This window comes from Argiope bruennichi, chromosome X2 (assembly GCF_947563725.1).
Source record: "Argiope bruennichi chromosome X2, qqArgBrue1.1, whole genome shotgun sequence".
NCBI lineage: Eukaryota > Metazoa > Arthropoda > Arachnida > Araneae > Araneidae > Argiope > Argiope bruennichi.
In genome coordinates this window covers 133,459,848-133,485,951 of record NC_079163.1, presented here as the reverse complement: position 1 = coordinate 133,485,951, position 26,104 = coordinate 133,459,848, and the positions used below count along the sequence as shown (strand labels likewise).

At 29.6% G+C, this 26,104-nt stretch overlaps 1 protein-coding gene across 2 annotated transcripts in view; it reads right to left on the bottom strand.

The window, feature by feature from the left end:
- Positions 1-26,104, bottom strand: part of LOC129960161 (protein O-mannosyl-transferase TMTC2-like) — a 923,323-nt gene that overhangs the window by 777,042 nt on the left and 120,177 nt on the right. For both annotated transcript variants that reach the window (XM_056073352.1, XM_056073353.1), the window contains exon 3: positions 10,287-10,419. In XM_056073352.1, the coding sequence (XP_055929327.1) occupies positions 10,287-10,303 (17 nt within the window). In that variant the 5' untranslated portion in view covers positions 10,304-10,419. The remainder of the gene's footprint in view (positions 1-10,286; positions 10,420-26,104) is intronic.

The following is a 26,104-nucleotide window of genomic DNA, read 5'->3' as shown; positions in this document are numbered from 1 at the left end:
CGATCAGATGCTATAAAATCTGATTTCATGTTCCAGTTAGAAATATGCCAAAAATATTTTCTGATTTTGAATAAAATACACTGTTATACTGTAAGCAAATAAAGCAAATAATAATAATAAGTATAAAAAGCATTTCAAATACAAAATTTTATTAGCATATATAAATGTAGGAAATATTTTGGTAAAAAATATGAAGATGAAAATAAAATCAGTAAAAACCTAAGATCTGTTGCAAATGTTCTAGGTAAACTAAAATATTTGGTTAGACTTCAAATGAATGTCGGGGCACCAAAGTTCTCACCAAATGTAATTTTTTTATTGCAACCCTCCAAGTCTCTTACAAGATGGCGGACAGTCGGCACAATATTGTGAGTCTTCTCAAGTGTTTTTCACATTTCATTTTGCATGAGATTTCATATGTATATCGGCTGAAATTTCTTACTTTGAGTATTTCATGTTTCACGACTTTGTTTTGAAGCGATATTTTTGATTCGAAAAAATATTTTCTGCCTCCTAATAAATTAATAAAAATGTATCTTTAAAAATTTTAATTTTATTGTTTTCTTCTGAAGAATTGTTAACACATTTTAAAATTCATTAAGAAACGAACAATGAATGCAATTAATTTTGTAATTGAAATACTTATGAATAAGCAGACAAACAGTCAGTGCTTTTATAAATTGACTCCGAAATTTAAAATACCTCAAAAATTTAGAACTATATATTAAATTTTTCCCATCTGAATTATTATGATTACCTCAACGTGAATGGTAAGACATATAGACTTCTTGTTGTTGGAATTTATAAAAAATTTGACGGATAAAAGCCGCATACCTAATTTCATTCTTCGATCTCGTTGCATTTTTGAGTTATCTTATTCGTAGAATGATCTATCGCCAACTTGTAATTCCAACTTTTTTGGACACATGCATCAAAATTTTGATGTTTAATATTGGAATAAAATAATATTTTCTAATATTTTCAATTGATCTATCTCTCATATGAGAAATGATAAAAATGAAAAAGTGTTCTTCAATATATCTTTAAGTATTTTTGTAGTAGCATTAAAGTATTCTTGGGAACACATTTTTCGTAACAATATCGAATAATCTGCTTGAATCAAATCGTATCAGGGATTTCATAATGCAAGGATTATCGGCATATTGATTTTGCAGCAATTTAAATGGATTCATTAAAAAGTGATATTATAATATTCACTGGGGATTTTTGCTGTACGTTAATAAAATTGATTATAACATTTTTTTTTCAATAGCTTTACGTTTCTAAATTTGCGAAGTTAACACCAAATTCAAATACCAATGCACTATTCCGCACACATTCCGTTTATTTCTAATATCAAGGAAATTAACTAATGATACAATACAAATCCCTTCATTTTGGATCCCTTCAAAATGGAAAGTACCTAAAAATGCTCAGATTAAGTAACTTTTTAAAATTTCGCCTGTATTTAATAAAAAAAAATGTTTTAACCAACTGAGAAAGAAGTTTAAACAATCAATAAAATTCATCTGATAAAATAATAAACTAATGTTAGAAAAAAGTATGAATATTTGCAGAAATTTAGACTATTTGAGATTTGGAGATCATTTGGAAGACATATTGTAAGATATGGAAATCTTAATTGTAAACTTAGTGTTGCCTTTCAAAATTCAAAGTAAAAGTGCCATGAACTCTATTTCTGTCAGTAGCCTTATGTATTTATTATCAGTAGCAGTATGTATTGATTTGATGTTCAAATCTCAACATCAAATCAGTATGAGAGATTTGATGTTGAGATTTGTTCCTTTAACGTAGAGACGAAACTGCACAAGAGATATTAAAAATCACATCAAAATTAGAAATTTTAATGAAATATTCATGGAAGCTAGCTAATTTGCATTTTATCGTCTGTTTTTGTCGCTAAAAGCAGATAATGTGAGCTAATATGCATAGATTCGATCATAAGAAACAATTTGAAATTCTGCATTCATATCTTTCTAGTGATCTCAGTGCTTTGCATTCGTACAAAAAAGGTTTTAGAAAAACCATGATCGACATATTTTTGTGATAATAGTTTGGTAGTATTATAAAATGATTCAATAGAATTTTCCAATTTTTAAATAATAACTGAAATTTTATCCAAACAGTTACGAAACGTGACTTCAAACTAGATAACAGAAGTAGTTTCCCGAGTTTCATATAATTACGAATCTTGAACAAGTCCTTGTATGGTATTAATAAAAACTATTGACGGATCTTAATTTAGCATCTTTGCTAATCAATTAGACGCACACATTTTGAACTCAAATTTGACATAGTAGTATCACATACAGAACGTATAGGAGTTATTGTGTTTCCATGCATGCGAACTTTTGCTGACAAAATTTTATATAATAGTTTCTTAGTATCGTACTCTAAATGCAAGACAGAATGTATGTCATTCCAAATTTGATAATTTCGTCTTGACCAAATTTCATTATTTTAGTTCAGACGAGTTCACGCGCATAATACCAAAAATGTGCTTAGGGAGGTTGATAATATCTCGAATGAAACTTTTTGACGATTTTTTCTATGCTTTGAATATTTATTTTATGAAGCAGAAATCATTATTTATACTTTTTTGAATTGTCGATTAAACAATTTAAAATTTATGCCAGTACAGTTAAACTATTTGGTTTCGAACCGAGCACAGAATTTTTGCATTCATTAATCCTACTTCAAAGTCCAAATATTCTGGATTTTATATTCCATTAAAATAACGAAAATGATAAAAAAGTTTGGCTTCTGAAAATAAACTTTCTCTCAATTTTTAGACCAAAAAGAATTCGTCTCAAACACTGATGAATGATTCGATTTTGTCCTTAGAACGATATCAAAATAATGGACTAAAGTCATGTCCAAAATTCTCTCTTCTTTTTACGTTCAGCTTGGAATCTCCGAAAATGAAATATGATACTATGCGTCGCTAGGAAAAGGTAATTTTGCCAAGAAATTGAATGGAATATTACAGATCAAGAAACAAAGAACAACGGAATGTGAGTCTTCAGTTGAATGTTAGGCAATCGATTTCCTCTCCTGCTTTTAAAAGTATCTTTTAACAAAGGTATTGATTTTTTTCTTGCTTTTTGCCAACGTCGAAAATATATTAAAAACTGCTTTGCTTCAAGCAGATGCAAATAAAGAAAAGAAACAACACAGGAAACATTTTAAAACAAGAAATTGCAGAGTTTTTTGGCCTAGAAGAAATGAATTTTTACCTCGCATAACATAGCAGAGAAAATATAAAATGAATAGTAATTTACCTACTATAGCGTATTTGACAGACTGACCAAAACGAAGATTTTCGCTTCACGTAGAAAAGAATTCTTTTAAAATTTGAGCTCGAGTCAGTCGACTAAATTCTTTGCGTTTAAATTCAGTTGCTTCTGCACTTTCACTCGCAACGATATATATATTTTTTAAAGTTTTAAAGCTCAAATTTGTATTTCACACAATATTTTAAAATATTATGTAATATTTTTTATGTTATAAGAAGAAACTATAAATGCGCCTACAAAAAACTTTTAAGAATTAGATTTGAATATAACTTCATTTCAAGTGTTAAATTAACTTTCCATTTCAAATAAAACTTTTTTATGGGGAATCTTGTAATTTTGAAGCATCGTCAAATGACGAAGCATTTCTGAATCAACCTATTCAGAGTTTCTTGAATAGGAAAAATATTATCCCTACAGTGTTTCAAATAGTATTAATAGTGAAGCATATAGTGGTATCAAAGTATCACAGTTTCAAATGGTAATATCCAGAGCTTGTCTTTAAATGGATGTATTTTTATAACTTTTTTTAATACTATTTAGAAGACACCTGATATTTAGATGGCTTAGGGAAAAAAGGAAATTATTTCCATTATCACGAATAGAAGTATTGGTTCTTAATATATGAAAAAGTGAAATTATTACCATTATCACGAATAGAAGTATTGGTTCTTAAGTTCTTAATGTTTGAAAATCTCAGCTCATTATAAAAATGAGCGTGTGTGTGTTTGTGTTTCTGTGTGCATGTTGTTTCTCAAAAGGCAAACCATTTGACCTAGGCCTACGGAACTTGCACATATAAACTTGGAAGATGGTAATGTGCGATCCGGAGCGATTTTTTTGAAATTTTAATTCATTAGAAATGAAGAGAATTTTTAGAGTTTATCCATGATAACTTCCGAAAATTATAACATTTTATTTTCCGTTTTTAATCCATTTTTATATTACATTAACGCATTTTACAACAATATTTTTCCTTTTTGAAGTGAAACTCAAATCCTTTTCATTGTTGCATTCCCCTTTTTGATGATCAAGATCTGAAGATTCGGCTTATGTTTCGAATAAGGTTTCGGATTTTTACCAGCATGATCTGAAGTATGGTTTTTATAAAATTTTGAATTCTTTTTGTACTTGCAACTAGGAGTCACTGCATTAGTGACCGAAGCAGCCAAGTCATAACAAAAAAAAAAAAAAAAAAAAAAAAAAAAAAAACTTAAAATTGCATACACTTTTAAGCATTGTAAATAATGTAATAGCACTGTAAGCAGTGTAAGAATAATATAAGTTTTTTTTGTTTATAAATACAGAAATATTTTTATTGTCTTTTGCTTCAACTTCAAATTATTTTGCTGAGAGGCTCAAGATACGCAAAACATTTCATTGAAATTCTTATCAACCATTCACCACGACACATCACCGAAGGTTCAATATTGTGAAAAGAATAAAAAGTATTATCAGCAATGCAAAAACGAAAGTTGCTCCGTGTTTAAATGATCTCTTTCAAATTTGTGGAATGGAGCAAATAAAAATAATCTTTCGAAATCTTTTCAGTCCATTGAATGTGAAAATATTTGGGAAGAGACGAATAATAGAGTTTTGTATGAATGCAGGACTTGAATTACTTAAAATTGGCTTCTGATTTTCTCACTTCCAAATATATCGGGTATATTTTTCCCAACAATAATTAAGATAAAGTGAATGATACAGATTAGGAATATATACATTAATTAATATTTTGTGAAAATAGCAAATATGAAGTCTTATTTCCGAAAAGTTTGATTAATAAATTTCGTTACTTTTTAAGCAGAAATGAAAATTGAGATTTTCCCGTAGTATAAATAGACAAAACATAGAAAAACTATTTGGATTCAGAACAGAGAATAAAAAATGAAATAACCTCCTCATGTATCTAATAGAGGCGAATCTCCTCATTCCATGCAACAGCAAAAAAAATTATTAATCGGGCAAAAAAGTGACTCTTCTGTAAACATTACAAATTAGAAGTATAAATTGTCTATTTTTGAAAATGAATCCCCCAGCTTAAGTACCCACTTGGAGAGGGAACATTCAGAGCAAAACAAATTCTCTTAGACGACACAAAATAAGAACAAGAAAATTAGGTTATATATAATCGATAAATTAGGAAAACAAAACGATTTTATCTCCTATAAAACAACCGCCAAAGCAAAAATAAACAAAGTTTGTTTCTGGATCTCCCCCAAAACGAGGTATCTGAGTTGCAGGAAAAGTATTAAGATTGTGTTTGCTACTTCCGAAAGACTCAGATAATTTTGGATTTTAGAAATAGGACTGAATTTCTCATCAAGTCTCTAATACTTAGATGCTGTTGTTTTTACATTTTACGTTTAAACTAAATATTGATATATATTTTTTTTTTTTTGTTATCAATGATTAGAGTCCTAACATGGCTTTCAAGAGTGCTGCGCACGAGTTGATAAATCAACCTCTAGTTTTCACAAAAAAGACACCATTTTAATTTGTTTTCCTTTATTTGTTTGGAGCCAGTTGCTTCTGTCTAGTTGTGATTGTTCAAATCATCAAAATTTAAAGTAAAGTTTATTTCATTGGGAAACCTGCTATTATAAAGACATCCACGAAGATAGGGAATAAAAAATTCGAAAAAAGAAGAATATATATATATATATATATATATATATATATATATATATATATATATATATATATATATATATATATATATATATATATATATATATATATATATATATATATATATATATATATATATATATATATATATATATATATATATATATATATATATATATATATATTATTTTCTAATTTTCCCTTTTTTATTTTTCACGATATTCGTTTCAGTATGACAATCTATACTTATAATAAAGCTCAATGTGTGTGTGTGTGTGTGTGTGTGTGTGTGTGTGTTGGCGCTCTACAGGCCAGGTCATTTGACATACAGCTATCAAATTTGGTACATGTATACCTTAGAGGTCGGGAATGTGCACCTGGGGTCCCTTTTTTTGAAATTTTAATTAGAATTTTAATTATTAATTAAAAACTAACTTTCCCGCCAAAAGAATCTTCCATTTTCCCCACTGCCAACTTTTCCGCCAAAAAAATCTTCCATTATCCCCAGCGCCAAACGAGAAAGGCTTCCGTTGTTTTTTTCTCCCAACAGTAATGAGGCTAGGGTTAAAATTTTTCGGCGGATTATTTCAATCGGTTCTGCTTATTTTCTTAATGTTTGATGCATTTAAAATTAAACATTGTTAATGAATCAATCTTTCAGATTCATTCTGAAGTACTTTTGAATTAAAATAAAACAGAATAAAAGAAATTAAAAATTTCTAATCCGCATAGCGTTACCCCAACTGGCGTAGAAAAAATCACGTATTTGCGTTACGTAACCGGCGAAGAAAATTCACGCATGCGCATTCTGTTCTGATTGTTGCCATGACAACATGTATATGCTTATAGTTTTAAGTACAACGTTTTTTAAGTAGTTTTTTTAAAACCTGTTTTCAACCATTTATTTTAAACGATTCGTTTTATTTTCTTAGTGTTTGATGCATTTAAATTTAAACATTGTTAATGAATCGATCTGCTCATGATGAATCTAAGAAAATTTTGTTGACCAACTCTTGAGATATTACATAAATTTAAAAAAATATTCTTTAGTGCCCATAAAGTTTAAACGCTGAGTGACTCTATTTTCAGTAATCAGATTATAAAAAAATGCTTTGTTTCAGTAAAAAATATTATTATATTAATTGAAGATAAATTCTTTCCACTTTAATTTAAAGCATAAATTCTACGGGTGCTAACAGAAAATGAGAGAGATACATATTACGTTATGACTGAAGGCCTTTATAATATTATGAATGAATTATATGATAATCAAAATTTGAAGTTTTAAAATATTTTGATGAAGAAGCTATTAAAGTAGAAATTGCATAAAATATTTAATTATTAAAATTTTAACGAACATTAAGATTGGCGAACCGGCTGGTCGCCAAAGGCGGCTAGTAATGAATAAACACATGAAACTTATTCGTGAAAGAAATATGGGGCTGCAAATCCTCATGCAAACCACTACACCAAATCTACCAGATCAAGTTTATATCCAGATTCTATATAAAGTGTCATTTTGAAAAAAATTACCTTCTATTAATATTCTATATTTACAAGAATAAATATTTTAATTTGTACAATATTCTATATATTTAATATTCTATAGAACAAAAGATATTCTATTTCGCGTTTGTAACATTCCAATTTTACGAATTAATTTTTCAGTTCTTTTCTTTTTACTATATATATATATATATATATATATATATATATATTCTTTAATTAGTTTCTTTTATAAATGCATGCTTTTAAAATCAAAATATAGATATCAAAACAAAACAAAAAGGTGCTAAATATTTATTAGAAATATTCTAAATAGATTGGAATTTTAATCATATTTATAATGTAATTTAACTTTCAGGAATATTTCAGAATCCTGAAATATTCCTGAAAAATTTGTCTGTTTCTTTATTTATTTAAAAAATTGCTTTCAGTTTTACAAAATATATTATTTTCTATTTTCTACTACATTAATCAAATGGTAATTAAAACACCATTATTTTTAGTTTCAATTTCCTAATCCTTGACCTATTTCATCATTCATGTCAAAATATTATTATGTAATGCAAAAATCAATATATTTTAAATTATATTATTATATTAATTAATAGCTTCAAAGAAATTTCTTGCCATGGAGGAGTCTCCTATATTAGGAAGCTATCTGTTCTAAACTTTCATCCTTACAAGCATGAAACATTAGGAGTTAAATAAAAGCATTTCAAAATATGTCAATTTTTACATCTCCATATAAATAGATGAAAGAAAACTATCTATTATATAAATCCCAAATGCTTGAAAAAATATTTGGGGTTTCTTTTAGTGGAGATTTTAATACTTCTTTCGGAACATAAAACAAAAAAGTATAAGTCATAGAAATTTTTACTTCGTTTTTACCCTTTTTATATTCAATATCGTTATATCCTTGAATCAAGGTTTTCCTTTCCAGCTTTGTACAGAAAACTCAACAATAAATAGGCACACTGAGATTGTTAAAATACAAGTATTCTATGCCAAATAGAGCTTGAAATTCTTTACATTCATACCGACTGCTAAAAGAGCATCAATATTATTATCGTTTTCTAAATTTTGATTTTCCGTTCCAGTAAATAGAATTCCTTTCATGACAGTCTTAAAATGTACATTGACCTGTTTGGAAAGTTTATGTAAAATCGATGATTTTTATTCAGTTTTATTTCACGGATACAAAGAATGGAAGGTTCTACTGAAGAAGTTGAGGAAGTATGAAGGATTTGCTCGAAATAAATTTAGTTTAGTTTTCAGGGGTATTAGAAAATATTTGGAGAGGTTTCAATATTTTATATACATTTCTTTCAACTAAAGAGAATTTACAATACCTTTTGATATTTGTTTATTATTTTCGATTATGTTTAACGTTTCTTAGAAATACATTTAACAAGAAATTCATGAAATATACAAGTGATGTGGTTGAATTAAATAAATTAAATCCGGTATATTGTTACGAATCTGTAACACCGTTTTCCTTGGCATGTTAGTCTTATTGTAGGAAAGAGAGATTAATAGATATTCTTAATGGATGCCAATGGCCCCAAATTTGGGTACCATTTGGCGACTTCAGACAAAAATGAAGGTTCTTTCAAATGCAAGAATTATGACTCGCTTAGTAACAGAGATCTAAAGATTCTTTTGAAGAATTCCGCGTGACGTCAAGCATAGCCGACAAGTTATATATACCCGAGGTGTTTAGATTATTTAATCTCTCAGGAATTTGCTCGTAGCTAGAGCAGGTGAACTGTTAGATATTGGGTGCTATTTGTAGGGCCTCTATTGTTATTTAATTAGCGATTCGCTGTCGACAAAGTTCTACAAGTGCTATCCTGTCATGCTTTTACTGTTGGAATAATCTTAATATAAACTTCCATTCTTCATCTTTTGGGTCTACATTCAACGAATATTATAGACGTACACCAGCTGAACGATAATATTATCCTGTCTGGCAAATAATAAAGCTATACATAATTCATCTAAAATATTTCTTTTCTTTATATTCTTGTGTGCAAAGAAATACTATTATAAGTGTCAAAATATTTGACTTCAATATTCCGATGATCACCATATCTTATACTTTTATGGATTTGTAAAATGCACTTTTTGGAATTATGTCTATCTGTCTGTGAAAAAAATAATCCTAAAACGGTGAAATGTAGATGAACGATTTTAGACGTGTAGTTTTACTATTCATTTTATAGATTTGTATCAACTTTTGGATGAAATCCATCAGCGGGAAGTCATCATCAGTCAAGAATTATGACGCTATGCATGTCCATGTGCATTTGAATACAATAAGTCGGAAATATTGCATGTTTTATTGTTTTCTAAAACAATAAAACTTGACATCCAATTTTATAACCAGATTTATAGTTTTACAATGAATTTTGAATAAAGTTAGCTAAGTGGTTGGCTATCTGTGATCTTGGCGCCACCATTATAGACATTGTATGAAGTTTCGTATGTAGTTCGCCAAACTGGATGATTGATTGGTTGGGTTATATTGGCCGAAGAGCCAACTTTGACTGTACTGCGTCAAGCGCATAGTAGATAAGCAAGATCATGGTTACGTCAAACGGGAATAAGCTCAAAATGTATACATCATTCTTTTTTCTCTTCAGGATGAAATTTAAAGCAAAAAATATCATATTATAGAAATAGAAAAGAAATGCGAACTATCCTCCTAGTTTACTTATAGATTACGGATTGATGAATTGTCAAAATTTTCTATTAAAATAGAGATTCCTGCGAAATACTTTCCCCATTTTCCTCAGCAAAAAATTGTTACATAATATGCGATAGTACACTTACCGGTTTCGCCTTCTCATTGTGAGTCAAATCAGTCGCGATAAGGAGAGGGTTGGTAAGATACCAAGCTCCGCAATCTACAGGCTAAGGAGATCAACACACGTACTAGCCATGCATGTTCATAGCTTATCCGGATCTGTAATATTAAAAGATTTATTAGAATTTCCATCTCGCAAATAAAGCAGATGAATATTAAGAAGATTATATGATTTCATTCTTGAAATTGTGCTCTTTGAGATCACGAATTCTATTGTCTGAATTTCAATTCCTTTTCTAATAAGCAAGCGACTTCTGTAGAGCCATTGAATTTTTTTTCTATACCAATTTAATATAAAGTAAGCGATAATGTCATCTTTTTTCTTAAAACAAATCACGTATTTCGGAGGAATAAAACATGTTTTTCTCTACTTCTTCAGCAAACCATCATTTTAAATAAATATGTATTTCAATAAGATAGAAATTAAAAAATGGTCGGCAATTAATAAACTTATTCTGGAATTTGTTCTTTTAATTCTGTCTCTCTTTCTTAATGATATGAAGGAGAAATGGTTTGGTAAAAATTTAGAATCCTGTACGAATTATAAAAAGACACGTGGAATCCAAATATCATGAAGGTACAAAGTGGTTGACAATACAATCATGTTGTGGATGAGATGTTTGCACAATCTTCATTGATCAAGAATATATAATTTAAAATTTCACTTCAAAAGAAATTTTATCGCATTTTTTTTACTCCCCCTTTTATTTTGGGCCCTAGTGATAAGGTATCGGACTCATGATTCGAACTCCTATTTTACTAAAGATCTGCAGGCCTGGTGTATACTAAATAAGACGTCATGCATTAAACGCCCTCCATTGGAGAAAGGCGTGACAGCTCAGGCGTCAAAATTACCAGTTCCGCCCCCTAGTGTTTCTTCCATACAGGACTTACCCTAAACTACCCCTTTCTATATTCCTTGAAATAATAAAATAATTATTTTTTAGTAAATGTTTTAAATATAAAATATTTCTAATAAGAGTTTTACATTTTATTTCAATGTAGCACGCAATTTCTTGTGATGTAAATATTTTCATATTAGTATTTTAATTTTAAGAATACTGAAACCTGGAAGTATTCAAATCCAGGCAAAGCTTATTTGACTTTTTAAATTAAGCACTACAGGTTTGAGCAAATTATTTTTATTTGTAAATCTAAATTATCAAAGTAATATAAACTAAGGGTGAATGGCATGTCAACAGCCATTAGAGATATGAAATTACAATTAGCATTATTACAGTTCAAATAATGCTTAATATTTCAAATGATTCTTTCGTTTTCGTTCATATGATTTGGTTTCACGTTAGCAGACAGCACCTTCTTACTAAAAATTTAAAATGCAATTTCAGAAAAGCGAATGAAGGCTTCAGATATGCGATTGAAAAAATGGAGGGAGGAAAAATTATCATACAGTTTCCATTTTCTCATTAAAAATTCCATTGCTTCACTTTGCAAAGCAACATGCCAATGTTTCTCAGAATAAGCGAAATTTTAAACAAAGAAAAGCAATAAATATTTTCTTACTGTGAAATTTATATAAAAAATAACAAATGATGAACAATTATGTATTCGATAGTCATTATTATATTTTATAGTATTTATTTGTCAATTGTGTTAATTTAAGGCAATGATCTTGAAATATTTATTTCGCAACATATGTAATTTGATCGTTCACTGTTTACCAGTTATCTTTCACGTAATCAAATCGAATAGCCAACAGATAGAAGTGAAGCAATAATGCAACAAATTTTGGAACAATGTAACAGGTATGCCCAGGGAATTTGCAGTTAATTACGATATTCTGAATGGAGGCTTGAAATCTGCTAACTGCACTTCCACCAAGGGAAAATTTATCCTCAAAATTTCATTCTGATAAAATTGAGCATATTGCATGTGGTGTATATTATAAATCCGTCGAATATCTTCTGTCGACTGGTCTTTCGTAAATTAAATCTCAACATTGGCAATTATAAAATCTATTAAATTTAAATTAAGCTCTGGCAAAGTATAGGCTGAATAGAGATTCTTCAAACGTTCTTGAAGATTTTTTCTTTTTAATTCTTAAATATATTATTTGTTGAGTCACATTAATTCGTCATCACAAACTCGTCATATTATTGGATAGAACAAATGCGACTTGTTTATATCTTAAGGTTTTTAATCTTTTTCCAACAAACAATTTCAGCATTTATTTACTGATTTGCATGTTTATAATTAGATAAAAAATATTTTAAAAAGGCAATACATATACAGGGTGTTGCCGAATTCGACCAACAAATTCAGAAGGGTGATACTAGGCATCAAGAGGACAAAGAATCACCATACAACATGGGGTCCCAAACGACGTTTAGGGGGTGACAATCGCAAAAATATAAGGAGTCGGCGAACTTTTGGAAACTGTAAAAAATTAATAAAAAAATACCAAAAGGTGTTTCAACTATGGTTTTTTAAAAGTGAAAGCACATTCTTGAAGGCTATTTTTCATGTAAGTAACATGCCGATTTGATGAACCAGGGGGTCGTAAATTATTGAAAACGAAAAAGTAGTTTAGAACACTTATCTGCAAAAATATTAAAACTTTAAGAAAAATAAAAGCTTAAAAATATAAGGAATTTTATACTTGTTTATTTGATATAAGTCTGTAGTGTGAAAATTGAGGAAGTTTTAAGATATTCATGAAAAAGTAAAATGTTTGCCAGGAAACATCGCTGCAACATCGGTACCGATGTTTACAGAGGGTGTTGCCAAATTCGAAAGGTAAATTTAGAGAAGTGATAGTAGGTATTAACGAGATTAAAAATTGTCGAAAAACATACGGTCGCAGGAGACGTTTTTTCTGTGAAAATCGTAAAAACAAAGATCGAAGAGACAATTAGCCTGCGAAGAGAATGCAAGGATTTGGAACAAGGTAGTCGAGAAAAAGAAGTTTCCTCGTATCTAATTTTCCATGCGTTGGAGGAATACAAAAGCTGCGATCACTGCAGAATTGATGGTTCGAAGAATATAAAAGCAGCTTATATTCATTAAAGAGCAGTACAAAATTGATAGTCGATAAGTTTCATTCGCAAACAACATGTTAGATTTCACGAATCACGAATATGCGGATATGTATTTAATTTACGACCGAGCGAATGGTAATGGACGGCTAGCACAAAGAGTATACCAATAGCAATATCCAAGTAGGCGTTGCCCACACCATAGAACCTTTGCAAATATTAATAGACGGTTGCGTGAGACAGGATCCTTCAAAATAACGGGGCCAAGTGCAGGGCCCAAACGCCTCAGTGGCGCAAAGTAGCTTGTTTTCTTGCAACACGTCCTTCCGGATTTACTGCAGGCCAACACACCAGAACATGTAGTTAATGCATGGTGGTGCACCAGAGCATTTTTTGAATTCTGTGCGTAACTAACTAGATGATACATATCCTGGGACGTGGATTGGACGTGGCGGACCTGTTGATTGGCCTCCAAGTTCCCCGGACCTTAATCCCTTGGATTTCTTGTTCTCGGGCCATATAAAATATCTTGTTTATTATACACCTTTGGATACATTGAAAGATCTCGTAGCACGGATCGTCGTCGCTGCTGGAGAAATCGCAAGCGCACCTGGCGTGTTTGAGCGCGTCCGGTGGTCCTTTAAACGTCGGTGTCGATTGTGTAATGACCATCGCGGCGCAATATTGAGCAATTTTTATAAATGTTTCCCATCGTCTCCTTTCTTATGTTAAAATGTCTGTGCTGCAAATGTATCTGTATTCCAGCAAATAAATTTTCACCGTCGTTTGCGAGTTTATATTTCTTTGAAAATTCTTATCGCCTTGATGTCTACTATTACTCCTCAGAATTTTTCAATAGAATTTTGCAGCACCTTCTGTAAACATTGGTGCCTATGTTGCAGCGATGTTTCCTGGCAAACATTTTAGTTTTTCTTGAATATTTTAAAATCTCCTCAGTTTTCACACAACAGACTAATATCAAATTTAAGATTATAAAATTCCTTATATTTTCAAGCTTTTATTTTTCTTAAAGTTTTAATATTTTTGTAGATAAGGGTTCTAAACTACTTCTTCGTTTTCAATAATTTACGACCCTCTGGTTCATCAAATCGGCATGTTACTCACATGAAAAATTGCCTTTAAGAATGTGCTTTCACTTAAAAAAAATTCATAACTGAAACACCTTTTGGTATTTTTTTATTAATTTTTTACAGTTTCCAAAAGTTTGCCGACTCCTTATATTTTTGCGATTTTCACCCCCTAAACGTCGTTTGGGACCCCATGTTGTATGGTGATTCTTTATCCTCTTGATGCTTACTATCACCCTTCTGAATTTGTCGGTCGAATTCGGTAACACCTTGTATATATACGGCCATTATTTTCCCTTTTTTGTGAGAAAAATGATTTAAATATTCTAAAGAATTTTAGTTATAAGATTCATTAAAAAAAATATTGATAACAGGTAATCATATTAAGCATAGACAAAACCAGTTATAAAACTTTAGGCAATAAAAAATAATCATTTTTTTCTGTTGCCCTTTTAAATTCAAAATTATACAGATAAATGCCAGATAAATTATGAGCATGAAGGCCCAGATTGTGAAATTGTCACAGTTAAACCAATACAAATTATAAAAATTGGACAATATAAATAAACAATTAATACTTCGATAGCATAATTTGAAAAATGTGTCAATTTAATACTATACTTTAGTTAATTATTGTTATTTTTGTATACAATTCGTTTTGAAATCGTGACTTCGAAACAATAAAAACGATAAATGAATAAATAACATCTTAATAACACGAATTTGAAAAAGAATTCCAACTTTGTATAAAATACAAGAAGAAAGTTTTAAATAATTTAATCTATACTTATAATAAAGCTCAATGTGTGTGTGTGTGTGTTGGCGCTCTACAGGCCAGGTCATTTGACATACAGCTACCAAATTTGGTACATGTATACCTTGCAGGTTGGGAATGTGCACCTGTACTCCCTTTTTTTGAAATTTTAATTATTAATTAAAAACTAACTTTCCCGCCAAAAAAATCTTCCATTTTCCCCGCCGCCAAATGAGTAAGGCTTCAGTTGTTTTTTTCTCCCAACAGTAATGAGGCCAGGGTTAACATTTTTCGACGGATTATTTCAAACGATTCTGTTTATTTTCTTAATGTTTTATGCATTTAAAATTAAACATTTTTAATTATTCCATGTTTCAGATTCATTCTGAAGTACTTTTGAATTAAAATAACACAGAATAAAGGAAATTAAAAATGTATAATCTGCATAGCATTACCCCAACTGGCGTAGAAAAATTCACGCATTTGCGTTAACGTAACTGGCGAAGAAAATTCACGCATGCGCATTATGTTCTGACTGTTGACATGACAACCAACAGTTGATTAAAATTATTTTTAGGTTAGTTGCATGCTTTTGTAAGTAAATTGTATTTATGTTAGTTATATATTTTTTGTATATGCTTATAGTTTTAAGTACATCGTTTTTAAGTAGTTTTTTTTTAACCTGTTTTCAATGATTTAAATTATTTTTAGGTTAATTGCATGCTTTTGTAATTAAATTGTATTTATGTTAGTTATATATTTTTTTGTATATGCTTATAGTTTTAAGTACATCGTTTTTTAAGTAGTTTTTTTAAACCTGTTCTCGATCTATTATTTTAAACGATTCATTTTATTTTCTTAGTGCTTGATACATTTAAAATTAAACATTGTTAAATAATCGATCTGTTCATGATGAAGCTGAGAAATTTTTGTTGACAAATTCTTGAGATATTACATAAATTAAGAAAGATATTCTTTAGTGACCATAAAGTTTAAACGCTCAGTGACTCTATTATCAGTAATCATATTATTAAAAAAAATGCTTTGTTTCAGTAAAAAATATTATTATATTAATTGCAGATGAATCATTTACACTTTAATTTAAAACATAATTTCTACGAGAGGTAACAGAAAATTAGAGAGCTACATATCACGCTATGACTGAAGGCCTTTATAATATTATAAGTGAATTATATGACTATCAAAATTTGAAGTTTTAAAATATTTTGATGAAGAATCTATTAAAGTTGGAATTGCATAAAGTATTTATTTATTAAAATTTTAACGAGCATTAAGATTGGCGAACCGGCTGGTCTCCAAAGGTGGCTAGTAATAAATAAAATGAGTAGTTAAAGACTAGAATCTATTAAAGTTGGAATTGCGTAAAATATTTAATGGTACGACCGGAGTTTAACCCCCTGCTTGTGCAATTTTTAAAAATCGTCAACAATGGCCTTGCGAAATGTTCAAAAGCAAAGGAGCAGATGTTCAATTATAGTGCATAATAAAGATTGCCAGGTTTGGTGCGTTATCGCAACTTGGCGAAGAAGGGGGTTAAACTCCGGTTCAACCTATTTAATTATTAAAATTTAAATGAACATTAAGATTGGCGAACCGGCTGGTCGCCAAAGGCGGCTAGTACTTAATAAAAATGAAAGAAAAGAATTTTTCATAAAAATATACTTTGGAATGAAAATGCTTTTTTCTAGTATTTCAAATTCTATTTCAGTTATAATGAAAAAGCTGAAATTCACTATCATATTGAATTTCATAAAAATGTTTGTATACTTTTAAGAAAAATTAAGAGCATTTTTAAATTTTAATCTAGCTCATTTCGAAGCAAAGTCAGAGAAGCTATTCCCCCTCTTTTTGTTAACAAACGAAAGGTGATTTGATCTTCGTTATGACATTTTTTTAAGTGTTCAGATAAACATGGCACATAATTAATTTTATTTCTTCAACACCTCCCTTACTTTTGTTCATTCATTTCATTGAATAAAAGTAATCAAAGATAAAAAGTTAGCAGAATATTTTCATTTGTTTCAATAAATAAAAGCAAGTAGAGTGATCTCATGAGAAGCAATTTATTTCAACATTTGTATTTACATAGTTAATTCCATTTCATGCGCGTAATATTTTGATCACAATTTATACTTTCTCCTATACCAAGGGTATAAAACTAATGTATTGTAATTGTCAAAAAATTCTACTTCGAGAGTTTGACAAATCTCTTAGTTTTAGACTCCTTTTTGAATTCGGTCTGTCGTTTTCTGTGAACCCAAAGATGCTTTGAGATAAAAAGTGGTATATGTTTTGATACCAAATTGGTAGATTTCTACCAAATTTTGAATGAAATTGATTCGCAGGAAGTTTGTTTCGGAGGAATTAGACTTGTTGTGACCACTCTTTTCAATTGATTTTCATTTTTGAATCCACATGACAATAATTTTGTACATATTTTTTTATTTCAACTTTGTAAAGACATGTATGTTTTTATTTTTTTAAATTTGTGTATTATAGAAAACATGATTAAAGTACAGAAATTATTAGAAAATTAACCATAATTATAGATGTGAGCATTTCATTACAAGGAACTAATAAATTTTAAAAGGAATTATTGTTTTGCAGGAATGACAAGTGTAATATAATATAATTAATTAATGAATAATTAATATTCCAATGTATTATTATAAGGAATTACTTATACTTTAATTAATAGTTTGAACAATTTAACTTTCTATCATTGTAATATTTTATAATTAAAAAAAAAATCATTCTTGCAGATTTGTTTATTTGACACCTGGGCTGATCTTTTAATCAATTTGCCTACCCCCCCATAGTACATGCATGTTTGATTTTCTTCACTACATTACGAACCACAAAATGCTCATGTGCAGAGTTCTGACAGTAAAAATCTGAGCGTCCGTAGCATTCAATTTTTATACGGAGGGAGTGTTCGATAATGTTTTGGGCAGACAATTCTAGCTTGTTTCTTCTACGTTAATGAATTTTAACAAATATTCAAAATAACGGAATCTTCATTTGAACACAAATTCGAAAGGAATTGTTAACATTTTGAGCTAATTTTCAGTATCTTGAATATCAGTTTTAATTCCAATTTCTAAAAATCTATTAATTGTTTGTGATTCTAAAAAAAAAAAAAAAAATGTTTAGAGTGTTTTCCCTTCGAGTTTATAACGACATAACTTTTACACAATATGGGTAACTTTAAGTAAAATTGTGTAATATTTTGAAGAAAATTCAATTTTGTTCAGATTTATGGATTAGATGAATAATTTTAACTTAAACACCATATACCGAAATGAATTCATATAGCTTGCTATATTTCATTCGCTTTCATATGCACACGAATAGACAGACAAACGAATCATCAAGCTTCGGTTCGCCCAAAGTTGTCCCAAATCTATAACTTTGATGATATAGAATAATGCAATAGTTTGATATAGCTTGGATGATATAGCTTGTTTCAGTTTTGAGTTATCGTGTACAAATTCAAACAGTCTTGCTTTTATTCGGACCAAAATAAAATAGGAAACTTTAATTTTGGTATTAATTCCTCGTATCGTATTTCATATGTTTATGTGTTGCATTTTTGGTTATTGTGTTCGCTGACAGACAGACAGAATTCCAAAAATGTTTATCCCCCAGAATCTGGGAAGACAAAATCTAGTGAGTAATCAAAAACTTGACGTCAAATCTTTTGACAACTGCAATGTTTCTCTTTGCATTTTTATACAAATAAGAGAGAGTTATATGGCAGCTTTAATAATTTTTAATAATCAGTATTATCCATTTATAAACATACATAAAAGAGGTAACGAAAGACGTTACAGTTTAAAGCGCCATTTCTAAAGCAAATGGTTCTGAAACATGCCGTTTCGCTCTTCAGAAGCAAAATATTCAATATTTGAAAGTCCATTCGTTGAGGAATGCAATATAAATACAGTTTTTTCGCTCAATCTGATTTAGGTATGTTTGTTTGGTACAGTTTACTTTTCATTATCAATTTATTGTGCCAACATTTTTATGATATTGTTATTACCTGAGTTAAAAGCAAACATACATTTATTTATGTACATGAAGTTATAAACAGAAAAACAGAAAAAAAAAATCAAACAATACTAAGCACAACGGAAGAGTAAACATGCGTGAAAGAGGAGGCATAAAAGAAATGAACCGAAAAAATAAATGAGAAAAAAAAAATCAGATAGGCGTCAGCATATCGCGAAAAGACGAGATAATGACAAAACACTTTTTCAATAGAATTCACTTCACATATGTGGGTTTAAAGCTACTTTCTAACGGACAGACATGGAGGAAGAAGATGATGTTAAATGTAAATTAGCGGATTTAATTTCACGATAGAATGAATTGATTAATTTTTGCTTTAGATGAAAAAGTTTCTCATCATTTTATCTCATCCAAGAAAAGCATCGATAGATAGATATGTTTGACTTCGTAATTGACAGAAAAGACTTGATAATTTTACTGAAGTTTTATTATGCTATTTTTATAGGAAAAAAAATTTGCCAGTTTCAATGAAATATTATATGATATAGAAAGATAAGCAAAATCATTATATAGAAAATATCTTTTGTTACTTTTCTGGTATACGCTTGTAATAAATCCTTTTTATCAGCTAATTTCAAAGTAAAATTACTATCACTTCCTTTGTCAGAGCTTAGTCAGTTTCCAGCGAGTTTCGGGGAAAATATTCAACTATCAATTTTTTGGCTATTTCTCTCGTAATTCCGTCTTGGATCAATTGTTGACAAATAATTTGACTTTAACTGGCGACAAGTCAAAATTTGTCCCAGTATTTTAAAATGATCATAGCATTGGAAAGGGTAAAACCTCACTAAAATCATGGTTTATTTCTTTTCTCCTCTTCTTCACTTAAAAATCAAGCAAAGATTGCAATAAAAAAATCCCGATGCTTTTTCGAAGGAAAAAAAAAAGAAATGACAATGCGAGACACTTTGTATATTTATAAGAACAAATAAAGGGACTTAATTCAGTAGATTAATTTTTAATAACTATATTTCTTCCTATCGCGTCAGAAGCATGATGCCAAGTGTTTTCCTCCATGTATGCATATTATAAAAAATTCATTAGATTTGGCAATATTATGTGCAGAAAAGCAGACAAATACTGTCCTTTTACTTGTTCGTTAAAGATACCTAAGATAGTAAGACTTGCTATAACTGGATTAGACTGATTTCTTAAAATAGAGACTTAATAATCAACGTTTTCGATTGCACACAAGTTGAGTTTAAACAAAAGATTTTTTCGCAATTTCTTTATCACATAACATTAACCACTTGCGCTGGAAAAACCTGCCACGCAAGTAGAGGTAATTTTGCTTCACAGTCTGCTATTCCAAAGTGTAGATAGGAAAGCAGTTGCCCCGGAAACAAAAACAATGCCCGCGATATGTCGACAAATAAGATGATTTTTCCATCCATTTAAGATTGCAAAGTGTTGCATGGAGTGCAATGTTCAAGATTCTTTTATGAGCTAGCAATAAGGAGGATACTCTATATTCAATCAGTAGAAACTTCTTGTTTTTCTTGAGTAGCCGTTTTCAAATCTCTTATTGTTTTTTTGCTCATAATCACGAAAGGAAAGCTAGGTATATCATCAATAAATGCATCATAGTTTATACGATTCCATTTGAGTTTAGAATTGGTAAATTCTCAAAACATCAATGACTTATTCCTTATCCTACAATTCTGGACTATTTCAAGGTAAGGACGGTTAAACATATCATCAATATCTCTAGGCTTTGTTAACGATTGATACAAGTTTAAAGAATGGATTGACACAATATTAACTAGGAATCTTTCAATAGGCGATATTAACTATTATCCTTTTGATAAGAGCGAAACTGTAAACAATTATGTTTCCTTGAAATGAAAAACGCATGTTTGTGCAATGACTTGATATGCATTTACTAAGAGTAGTGGAAATAGATGAAGAGCTTAGGGATATCACATTATAGCTGACTGGAATGCAATTGGGATTGCAATACCAATAAATTGCGAATTTCGGCCTCAAACTGTTACTAATAATTCTACAAATTGTTAAATGAATAATCCGGTAAATTATATACAGAACTATATGACACTTTTTTGTATTTAGTTGTTATTCCTTTAATACTTGCTATTCGTTATCCATGAAAAAGCAATTCAATATTATTTTTATCAGAACCACCTCTGGTATCAAATTTGAAATCAATCAATCAAATGTATTAAAAATAATGGAGTATTTTTAATATGAAAATTGAAAGGGGAAACATAGTGTATGATTCTTTAATAATTATTGTGGTGATAAGTGGGATCTTTTCCTGTGTTAAGATTATTTTGGATTGTTGGTGAATAATGTTTCTTCTGATTATTCGAGTTCATTTTTGAAAAAATGCTGGGAAACAAATCATATATTTAACTATATATTCGATGGTTGTTTTCACTGTTTCAAGAATTATTTATGTATAATAAGTTTGTCAAATAATTCATTACAAATTTAAAAAAATTGTATTATATAATGTCAGAAACTAAATTGATTTCACGTATTTTTTCACTACATGCAAGAACCATATAAAATGCTCTTTTTTTATAATTTTTATATTTTATTAGGGGTTTAAAAATATCCAGTAACTAATCGGTATATTAGTTTGATCTGGTTTTTTTTCCTGTAATATAAAATATCCATTAAGCTACATTTATTTATACAGCATGCTTCATTGCTCTTTTATATGGAGCCGTCAAGTTTCAAAAAAATTCATTTCAAGAGTATTAATAATGAGTCGAAATTCAATGAAACATATTAGTCAAATTGTCGATAGTTTTGATTTTTCATCTCAATATTTTATTCTATTTATGACTTTCTAAATCATAAAATGAGCCATTCATTAAAAATTAAAAGGTAAAAGCATGCAATTTTAATTTAATATTTATGCTATATATAAAGAGCAAATTTCAATGGAATTTTTACTTTTTTGTTGTGTTAACATAAATTTAATTAAAAACCGCAATAGGGGAAAATATTAATATAGAATATATATTTATGAATAATGTTTTCATTTATTTTAAATTTTAGCTTAAAAAAGAGAAAAAAAACTTTCGTTATAAAACCACAAAATACAGTTTTTTCTTAAATTTTCACAAAGGTAAATAAAACGAAACAATTTTTTGTAAGAAAGTTAATTTGCATAATTATGAGACAAGCATACCTCAGCATATCATTAAAAATCTGTTCAGTGTCTTAAGTTGTTCTTTTTCATTTCATCATATGTAATAATCAACTAAAGGTCTATGAAACACAAACTAGGACTTCCATTTCGCAGTGCATAATCATTTTATTATACTTACACCACTTTCATGCCTATAGCTGAAGTCGCTAAAGTAGTGAAGGACTTTGCATCCTGTATATTTTAACTCCGATGAAAAACTCTAAGAATCTACTCTTCGATAATATTGTCTCCATTAATGACATTCATTCAATAATACTGACTCCTTCATGTTCTTGTCCAAATTATATGGTTTGGAATTTAATATGTGCAATCGTTTCTGTGTATAAGAACATGATAGCTCAATAAAGGAATGAACTAAACTAATTTAGACGAAATTCCTATCAAAAATCGGATAAAATCCATTAAATGGAAGTGTGCATTTAATATAAATACGTTAACTCAAAAGTGCAATGAGATATACGAGTGAAATTTGGTACATAAAAAATAACAGATCTGCGTAAAATTTTGAGCGAAATTGGTCAGAAAAAGAGATACTTTTTCAAACCGCATACTTTGTTCTTATCACCATAAAGCAAAGTTAAACACAAAATGTTCAAAAGTTTCAGAACTTATATGAAAGTTATATGAAGTTATATGTTTCAGAAGTTATATGAAAATGAAGTGAAAAAGAATTTCGATTTTTTTAACCTCCCAAATGAGAAAGTTTCCTAAGTTGATCTGTGTTCAATTCTTGTATTGTGTGAGCATGCACTGATTTCATTAAATCAAAACGAAGTGAAAGGCTTTTCACTTGAAAAGAAATGGAGCAATGGATTTCTTACATTAAAGAAATCTCGTTTAAATGGTATTCATCAAATGCGCAGCAAAAATTGCTTATCAGTTTTAAATATAAAAATGACGTAAAATGTTTCACTCATAAGAATTAATTATATATCTTTTCCCTTAGAGGTAAAAATAATTTTGAATTTGGTAAAGATTCAATGAAATAGATATGTCAGAAGAATTTTACTTGAGAAGGTCGTTTTCTTTCTTTAATTTCTCATATTCCAACTTGCATACTTATTAATTATTTGGTTAGCCATAAACACGGGAAGAAATATACATGTCGTCACTAATTTAGTCAAATCAGCTTCATTGTCAAAAGGGATTGAACGCGTTATGAAATGAAATATTCTTTTCCAGTTAAAGAAGTATTTTGTGATCATTTAATTAATAAAGCTAGTACAAAACTCTTCTAACGAGAAATGGTTTCATTTCCATCGATTGCATTACTTATTTGAAAGATTCAACATCTCATTATTAATTTATTATACACTGCGTAAAAAAAGTAGAAGGACAGTGTCATTTTGCCAATTAATATCTCTTATTTTCTCCTTACTACCAGATATTTATGCAGATTTAGTTTAATGACCCTTGTTTTCATTTTAGGCAAAAATTAAACATCTACCACTAATATTATTAAGAAAATTAGTATATATTATTTCCAATGCTTAAAAAAAGGGGAAGGAACTTGCTAATATATTTAATTTAGTGAGTTGTTCTTTATGTAAATAGTAATTTTGTACTTTGTTTATCCTTTTCTGTCAAAAAAATCTAATTTGTTTAAAAGTTACGTTGTTTCTCCGTTCTCAGAAATGCCTAAAGGAATACCTTTGAACGATTTGCAAAAAGGGCAAATTTCCGCATATCAAAATGATGGTAAAGGTGTCAGAGAGATTGCTCGATTGTTGCAGGTGAGCCCCAATACAATTTCAAACTTTATCAGAAATCCTTATAAAAATGGAAATAAAAAGAAGACTGGTAGACCGAAGGAGTTAACATCACGTGATGAAAGAAAACTTGCTCGTGTGCTGAAGAAGAACAAAGGAAGTGTTTCAAAGGCAAGAAATCAAGCAGGACTTAATCATGTGACGAAACAAACAGTTTACCACTATATTAAAAGATCTAAAAAAATCATTTTCAAAAAACGGAAACATCATCCTAAGTGTAAACAAGATTACATTGATAACCGTTTAGCGTGGTCTAAGGAGCACATGTCCTGAACTACAGAATGGACTTCTGTGATATTTTCCGATGAAAAGAAATTTAACTTAGACGGTTCAGACGGATATTAGCACTACTGGCATTGTCTGGGGACTGAAGGCGAATACTATTCAACACGACAAATGGGAGGAGGGAGTTTAATGGTTTGGTTGGCTGTTGGATACGGAGGAAGGACAAGTCTGGTTTTCTTAAATGGTAGGTAAAAACATACAGACTACATTCAAGTGCTGAATTCCGAGCTTCTTCCTTATGCCTCTGACATGGGTGGTGAAGAGTGGAAGTTTCAGAAAGACGGAGCTTCCATTCACACCGCGACTGGAGTCAAAAATTGGTTCCTAACAAATAATGTGGATGTTTTACCATGGCCAGCCAAAAGTCCTGACCTTAATATAGTGGAAAACATCTGGGCAATGCTAGTTCGTCGAGTTTATGCTGATGGAAGGCAATTTGATTCGTAAACTCAGCTTCGAGAAGCATTGAATGACTCGTGGGACAATTTTTGTCAAACTGAAATTCAAACTCTATACAATTCACTTCCAAACAGAATATTTGAAGTTATAAAGGCCAAGGGGAAGACCATTCCTTATTAAAGTCACTATTTTTTCATTCATTATAATGCTGTCCTTCTACTTTTTTTACAAAGTTTCAAAAAAGAGAAACTATTTTTGTTGCCATTAATATTTTATGTTTGAACATCATAATTCTGATGTTAAAATTGTATTTTTGAAATATTTGTTAAATGTTTCTAATAAAAAATTTTAGTAAAAATAAAATATTTGTCGGTTATTGTTACAAAATCAAGTGTCCTTCTACTTTTTTTACGCAGTGTAATGTTAAACTTAAGACAAAAATAAGTCTGTAAGGATACAAAAGGAATTAAACGATGCGTTAAAATCAACCCCGCATAATTACAACATATAATTCAGATAAAATAAATAATTGTTGGTTTTAAGAAATTAAGAATATTTAGGCTTATTGAGTCTCTAAAAAGGCACATTTTGAATGATTTTTTTTCTTCTTATGGCCCAGACATTATCTTAAGAAAACAGGGTAGTATATGTGACATCGCACATCTAACTGCTATCTACCATATCTTGCGCATTGTCTTAGATTGCACTGCGACATCACATTTTTTCAGCTACTGCAAGATGTATAATTTCATTCCAAAATCTGGCACACACATCCCTATCATCTCGAATACATGGATGGGAAGTTGCCGTATAAGTAAGCAGATTTTCGTTTTCATGATAAATAATTATTGTCATCGGGTCGAATTTCCTCCGCTCCAATCATGGTACATATTTTTTTACGAGATGTATTACGGTGTAGGGTAATGGCTTCGGCTGTTCTCCCAACATTTTCAGTATACTGGGTTCTTAGGCCGGACGGTGTAGAATTCACTACTTTGTGATTCCAAAATTAGTTTGGTGCAACGCCTTTCAGTATTAAGATATGTGAACGATTTTTATTACTTCATCTTTTATATATACCCTAAGTATTGTATCGATAGAAAAGAAAGAGTAGAAATTGAACAAAGTTTCTCTCTTCCTAAACTGAAATAAAAAAGAAATTGCTGTTGAATGAAAGGATGCGGAAATGATGAAAACAATTTATTAAAATAAGAAAACTA